Genomic DNA, 7,763 nt, shown 5'->3' on the forward strand with positions numbered 1-7,763 from the left:
GTGAAATTCTACCATCAATTTAGTAATCGATGCGATGTAAAATTATCCTAAAACTGTGGTATGATCACGACATCGTTTAGCATTTAGGATCAAATGGTGCCAATGTGTCCACAATGCACTAATCACAGACAACAGTTATACGCTTTACGTACATGTAACTCTCCAACTGACATTGTCTGCCACTTGAAACAAATGACTTTCGAAGGAAAATTAACTCCTATATATAAATATTATGTATGATTTTTAATAATTACTTGCACTTTTTGAAAATAAAGCTTTTTCTACGATAAGGTGTTTACCTCCTAAATGTATAAGTCATCCGGTAGAAAAACCGGAAGTATCGTGTACTAAGCATATGTATATGTTTAAAAAGTTAATTGTGTTAATGTAGAACATCTTGCCTATGTATATGTTTAGGTTTTGAATACTTTAGGGGAAAAGCATAGCCATTATTCAGTCATCTTTAACTAACACCCCTAATCTCAGGGCCCATTTTGTTAGTGGGGGTAGGATTTCAATCAGTCAAAAATCACTTTCATTCAATATTGTCTGCCATTTCAAATACATACACGTAATTGCACAATTTCTTGAATTTTAAGATGCTTTAACTGACTATACCAAGAAAACCTGCACTTTTTGTAGAATTAGTTTTTTTTCCATGATTTATGTTTAAAAATGTCAATTCTTACGACAAAAAATGCTAACAGTTGCCTCACCAGACGACACGTACCTACGACGTGAATCGTGTCTGCCAATTAAAATGCATATATTTTGAAATAAGGGGAATCATAACATATTTCACTGTGAAGTGTCTCACTCTAATATCTTCTGGGTTCATGGTGTATTTGGTTAAGTGAATTGCAGATAAGGTTTTTTGAAAATGACAGCTATACATATATTTTATTAAAACTGAAACTGGTGGAGTGAAAAACAGACCTGTTTTGAAGAAGTCGTACTAAAATCATTTATGGCCTTGAACTTCACAGTTTGCGTGTTATCTTTTAAAGAAAACCCGTTTTCATCACTAACAATGACCTAATTTACACATACATATCGGTCGGTCATAGTCGCGTTTTTATTAGAGAGGTAGTGTACAAAATGTCGTTTTGTACGTTTAAATTACATGTCCATTATTTTAGTCATATATCAATCAATAAGTAAATGCGCATACTTTTATTAAACGTTACTTTCACTTTAAGATCGCTTCTAACATTTAGTATAATTTTTGACAAATGCACGCTATGTAATAAATTGATAATATTATGGACGCCATGTGGTAAAACCGGAAGTTGAATTATTTTGCGATAGCAAAATCCTTTTACAATGATCACTTTCCTTTTATATTGAGCTGATCTTTAACGTTATGGGTAAAAATCTAACATATTGAACCAAATTATCCTTTTTCAAGCCTGTGTATGTGTAAACTCTTTTTTGCTTCGACCCGGTTCGGTTTTCGGAGTTGATTCCGAATCATCCATTATTTATCTTATATGACTGTTGTTTTCCTCGGTAAATTAACAATTGTTGATGTAAAATAATTCTAGCTGTGAGAATAAACAATTTTCAAGATGTTTTTGATTGCGGTTTCAACCAGGCGTTCAGTTAGCTATACATATCGATTGAGAAAATGGCATTTCCTGTTTTGTCGTCCGCATGTTATACAGGTGTTATTAAAAATAAAACTGTGTATACGAATTAGGCATTTTACTTGCTGTCTGATGGCAACAATCTTTAGCTTTCGTTTAAGGTATAATTTGCTTATATCCGTATGCAGTCAAGCGGTACATGACGTTTTTTTGTAACCTACCCCCTGCGTCATGGCTGCATTTTTGCAGAATATGGGTCATGTTACAAAAACGCTTCTCATTCTTAGGTGGTTGGGTTTAGCCATTTGTCGTTTACCGAACTGTGGCTGCAAATAAAACGAACTTTCCAAAAAACATAATATCTAATGTGACCACCAAAAGTAACCCTCCCACTATAGCCAGCCAGGTGACTATTATATTATGCCTAGCGCAGAACCGCGCGAGGCGACATGCGACTCATTTCGTGGTGGAGGGTCACAAATAAGGAACGAATTCTCGTTCAGGAAGCTTCGCAAAGTCGACTTCGTCCAATTAAGGACAGGCTGAAAGGGAACGCTCCCGACGCTTTTTAATGCTGTTGACTCTTTGACTACTTTCCAACGATCGCAAAAAAAATCTTTCTTTTTGTTTTTAAGAACGTATGAGGGAAGACAATCTTTGGACGTGATGTACAGCGTTTCGAAAAAAACGTAAAACGGGACACTACTTGCGTAATCTGAAGAAAACAAGATTATGCCGAAATCCCTAGTCTATGTGGGTGGGCCGTGTTACAATAACCACAGATTTGTGTTTTTAAATTGTAAATTTATGTTATTCTATGTTATTTCATGTTATTTCATGTTATTTGTTTTATTTTATTTTAATTTAATTTAATTTATTTTGTTGTATTTTATTTTATTGCATTTATGTTAGTTAAGTTTAGTTTAGTTTAATTTATTCTATTACATTTTTTTAGGATATTTTATTTACTTTATGATATTTTATTTATTTTACGATATTTTATTTATTTTATATTTTATTTTATTTTATTTATTAATGTATTTATTTACTTATTAGGAGGGGTGGTTAAGTCCCAGTGTTCTTCTTCTTCTTCGTTCATGGGCTGAAACTCCTACGTTCACTCATGGTTTTGCACGAGTGGGTTTTTACGTGAATGACCGTTTTTACCCCGCCATTCAGGCAGCCATACGCCGCTTTCGGGGGAAGCATGCGGGATATTTTCATATGTTGGCCTGGGAGATCGGAAAAATCTCCACCCTTAATCCACCAGGCGGCCGCGGCCGGGATTTGAACTCACGACCTTCCGATAAGGAGGCCGATGTCTTATCCACTCGGCCACGGCGCCCGTCTTAAGTCCCAGTAAACCTACTTGCTGTGAAGATCCGGTCAGCGTGCAGGTGTCCTCCTTGAGGTAGTCGTTCCAGGTCATGCGGCGGATGACGAGGTGATGGGCGTTCAGCAGCAGAGTCAGCAGCAGGACTCCCGCCACCGCCTGCTTGGCTCGCCTCGCCGTGAACCATCTCATCGCTTTAAGGGGGAACCTACACGGCAAACGAGAAAAATCATTTTTAAAAAGTAATTACAGTTTCAGTGCTGAAAAAATCAGCCCCTTAGCACAGTTGCAACGTAAACAACATTAAAGAGGTTGGTTTAAACAGTGTTTTATTCAAAAATGTATGGATAAAATGTGACCCTCCACCACAAAATGAGTCGCATGTCACCTTTTCATGATTTTCAAATTTTTACATTTTCTAAAAGAGGTTTTTATTCTCTATCCAGTGGTGAAAACCGTTTTAGAAAAGAGTGAACACTTTTCGAGTTATAAGCCTGTGACTATGGTGACCCGCACACTGTTACTAGACACCCCCCGGACTTAAATTATGCCTAACGCAGAACCGCGTGAGGTGACATGCGACTCATTTCGTGGTGGAGGGTCACAAATATGTATTAAGCAAGTTTAGGATCAACAAGAAGCTATAAGCTTATAGTGGTGATCCTAAAAGAGAAACAAACGGATGACAATATCTTGCGGCGAGACTTTAACAGATTGTTCTTTAAAAAGGTTACCAAGGTTTGTGGGTTATCATTTGCCATCGTCTCTACAGCTGATATTGCTCTTCGAGACCGATGCAATATTGTTTCCTATCTCATTTCGCATGGCAAGCTCCATGCTTATAAGTATTTACAATCAGGTCTAACACTCTTGATAAAGGACACTGGATGGTACGGAGTATGGAAAAGATATTCCTATAAAACAAAGGCCCCCAAAAAGTGGTCAGTTTTATTTGTGACCTTGGGTTCGTCAGAAGTAACCGCGAAAGAAACTCGTAGGGTAATGCGAGAAGCAAAAGACAAAAATGATAGGTTTATGAAACGCTAACTTGACTAGAACGAAACATTCACAAATCCCTTGTTTTTCGTATCTTTGTTCAAAACAGTTTTGTATTTTGTATCCTACCGGCACGGTTGGCCTAGTGGTAAGGCGTCCGCCCCGTGATCGGGAGGTCGTGGGTTCGAACCCCGGCCGGGTCATACCTAAGACTTTAAAATTGGCAATCTAGTGGCTGCTCCGCCTGGCGTCTGGCATTATGGGGTTAGTGCTAGGACTGGTTGGTCCGGTGTCAGAATAATGTGATTGGGTGAGACATGAAGCCTGTGCTGCGACTTCTGTCTTGTGTGTGGCGCACGTTAAATGTCAAAGCAGCACCGCCCTGATATGGCCCTTCGTGGTCGGCTAGGCGTAAAACAAACAAACCAAAAAATGTTATCCTTGTACAAAACAATTATGTATTGTGTATCCTTGTACATGAATCCTTCAACAACCCACAAGAACCTACATCTATCGATCTTTAAATTAGACGAACAAAATACATAACTCACTGATGATACTATTAATGCAATGAAGGATACTTATCTTCGGTTGTTGGCTTTCCCCATGTGATAGGAAGCAAAACTTGAATAACAAAATACAGCTCACACACTCTAAATGGAAGTGTTCTACTTTTGAACACACTTTTTGTAACCAGTTGCGAACACTGTGTGATCAACTAGGGGAGAGTTACTGATTGCGTACCTGTTATCCATATCGTACCACCCCCATTCCCGCGAAATGACGAATGCCTGAAGCCCCTGCTGAAGTGTGGGGAGAACCCCGTAGGAAAGAAGCATTCTTCCGGTGTCAACATGGCAGCTAGCGAGAAAACCACCAGCAAGAACGAAAAATTCACGTTTTTCGCAATTTGATGTTATTTTCGTAGTGACAAATTTGTGTGACTATGCAAAGACTACACCACTGAGCAAATTGACTTGACTATACATTAATACCTTGTTGAGTGTAGGCTGCATTTGGATCAAAACATTGGCCTTTGCTTTACATGTAGAAGGCTAGATCTACTTATTGTCCAGCCTACCGAAGTCACGCATATCGTACCAGCCAGAGTCTTGATATAGTACCGGTGGTACGATAACAATGACTTCTGGTACGATGTGCAGGATGACACAACCTCCTATTAATTGCCAAATGATCCATTTAGGAGTACTTATTAAGAAGTCTGAAGCCTGAAGTTGTTTCAGAAAAATGCTTTCCCCCTCGAACTGGACATCAGAGGACATGAAAAAATGTCTGGCAGCCATTGCAAACGGAATGGGCTTCAGCGCTGCTTCAAGAGTTATTGATATTGTACCACAAGGTCACTAATATCGTACCCCTAGTACGTTATAGGTGACTGACAGGTACGCATTACAGAACTGGTCTTGTAATTCGTACCATTTGGATGATTTTTTTAAATCCGTACTGAAACCAAGTTTGCGTTTTTTTCATTGAAAACAATATACGGAACGTTGAAGGCACAGGAGATGAGTGTTTATGGACAATTTGAAGTGCATAGCATAAAATGGTTGCGTTATAGAGCTGTTTGTCCTTAAGTGGTACGATATCAGTAACTCTCCCCTACTATATAATTCTACTTGCAAAAGCAGCCCACAATGTGAACGCTATTTAGTGTTTACCATGTGTGCTACTTTTTCTTGTATAGTTGTAAAGAAGCTCACACAGTGTTCGCAAATGGTTTAAAAAAAAAAGAGTGTTCATAAGTGGAACACTTCCATTTTCAGTGCATTTTTTATTGAGGAACCATGGTTACTCACCGGATGGCAAGGTAGCGCTCTGCGGTCATGGTGATCATGACAACCACGTTGGAATGCAGGGAGAAGTAGAGGAGGAAGAAGATGAGGCCACAGGTACCCTTGACCATCACCTCGTGGCCAGGGAACTTGCTCACCAGGAACAGGATGTTGGTCACCTGCACCAGGCTGTCCGTCACTGCCAAGGTCGCCATGTAAATGTAGGTCGAGGATCGTGGCATCCGTGGTGACAGCAACACGCATAGTGACAACACGTTGCCGATAATTCCAAGGCCTGCAACAAAAGATAAAATTGTCATTTTGCTTGTTTGGTGATATCAGTGGTAGATAAGCAAGATAGTCTGGATGACAGCAACACGCACAGAGACAGAACGTTGCCGAACACTCCAAGGCCTGCAACAGCAACAGATACAATCGTAATGTTGCTTGATAACTTGAACAAGACTGTACTGTTATGATCGAGTTAGCGCCAAGGTCGTAAATTTAGGTCGATGACCGTGACATCCGTGGTGACAGCAACACGCACAGAGACAGAACGTTGCCGATAATTCCAAGGCCTGCAACAGCAACAGATACAATCGTAATGTTGCTTGATAACTTGAACAAGACTGTACTGTTATGATCGAGTTAGCGCCAAGGTCGTAAATTTAGGTCGATGACCGTGACATCCGTGGTGACAGCAACACGCACAGAGACAGAACGTTGCCGATAATTCCAAGGCCTGCAACAGCAACAGATACAATCGTAATGTTGCTTGATAACTTGAACAAGACTGTACTGTTATGATCGAGTTAGCGCCAAGGTCGTAAATTTAGGTCGATGACCGTGACATCCGTGGTGACAGCAACACGCACAGAGACCGAACGTTGCCGATAATTCCAAGGCCTGCAACAGCAACAGATACAATCGTAATGTTGCTTGATAACTTGAACAAGACTGTACTGTTATGATCGAGTTAGCGCCAAGGTCGTAAATTTAGGTCGATGACCGTGACATCCGTGGTGACAGCAACACGCACAGAGACAGAACGTTGCCGATAATTCCAAGGCCTGCAACAGCAACAGATACAATCGTAATGTTGCTTGATAACTTGAACAAGACTGTACTGTTATGATCGAGTTAGCGCCAAGGTCGTAAATTTAGGTCGATGACCGTGACATCCGTGGTGACAGCAACACGCACAGAGACAGAACGTTGCCGATAATTTCAAGGCCTGCAACAGCAACAGATACAATCGTAATGTTGCTTGATAACTTGAACAAGACTGTACTGTTATGATCGAGTTAGCGCCAAGGTCGTAAATTTAGGTCGATGACCGTGACATCCGTGGTGACAGCAACACGCACAGAGACAGAACGTTGCCGATAATTCCAAGGCCTGCGACAGCAACAGAATACAATCATAATTTTGCTTGATAACTTGTACTGTACTGTTATGATCGATTCACTGCGAAGGTCGCCATGTAAATGTAGGTGAAGGACCGTGACATTCGTGGTGACAGCAGAGATGATTCCAAGGTCTGATCTGTAACAACAGATAACATCGTCATCGGGCTTGGGTGGCGTCTTACTGTATGGCAGCTCGCTTTCCCCAATGAGAAAGCAGCCCGGATTTCCATGAGGGTAACCCACAGGACTAAATACAATCTTATCCTTATTTGTATCTGCATCCTTATCCTTGTTGAATTGGACAAGACTGTACTGTCGCCATGTTAGTGTAGGTGGAGGACCGTGATTTTCGTGATGACATCAACACGCACAGAGACAGCACGTTGCCGATAATTCCAAGGCCTGGAACAACAGGTAACATCGTCGCTGTGCTTGTTAACTTGTACAAGACTGTCCTGTTATGATCGAGTCGCCAAGTGGCGAGTGGTGAAACAGTGGTAGAGAAGCAATGATAGCAGCAAGCACATGTACCGAATGTAGTAAACGATTCAATGGCCTGCAAAAGCAGTGGATCCGGTATCCCATTTTACAAACTTCAAAAATCAGGCCAGGGAGTCTTAAAGTGGAGGTACATTTGCAGAGACTA

At 40.6% G+C, this 7,763-nt stretch overlaps 1 protein-coding gene across 1 annotated transcript; it reads right to left on the reverse strand.

Annotated features, from left to right (window-relative positions):
- Positions 1-5,728: 5,728 nt before the first annotated feature.
- LOC138957661 (C-C chemokine receptor type 1-like) lies at positions 5,729-7,538 on the reverse strand. Its single transcript, XM_070328735.1, has 3 exons — positions 7,431-7,538; positions 6,584-6,614; positions 5,729-6,003 (listed from the first exon to the last, which is right to left on the reverse strand). Exons 1-3 carry the CDS (start codon positions 7,536-7,538, stop codon positions 5,729-5,731), a joined length of 414 nt encoding a protein of 137 aa, XP_070184836.1.
- Positions 7,539-7,763: the final 225 nt, after the last annotated feature.

The sequence above is a fragment of the Littorina saxatilis genome, unplaced genomic scaffold (genome assembly GCF_037325665.1).
Source record: "Littorina saxatilis isolate snail1 unplaced genomic scaffold, US_GU_Lsax_2.0 scaffold_997, whole genome shotgun sequence".
NCBI lineage: Eukaryota > Metazoa > Mollusca > Gastropoda > Littorinimorpha > Littorinidae > Littorina > Littorina saxatilis.

What these genes read in the sequence shown, in the direction of transcription:
- LOC138957661 (XM_070328735.1), bottom strand. Translation starts at nt 7,538, where the DNA reads ATGTTACCTGTTGTTCCAGGCCTTGGAATTATCGGCAACGTGCTGTCT. An exon ending in CCTACACTAACATGGCGACA is followed by an intron (nt 6,615 to 7,430) that starts GTACAGTCTTGT and finishes TTGCTGTTGCAG; the next exon opens with GCCTTGGAATTATCGGCAAC. An exon ending in ATCGGCAACGTTCGGTCTCT is followed by an intron (nt 6,004 to 6,583) that starts GTGCGTGTTGCT and finishes CTTTTGTTGCAG; the next exon opens with GCCTTGGAATTATCGGCAAC.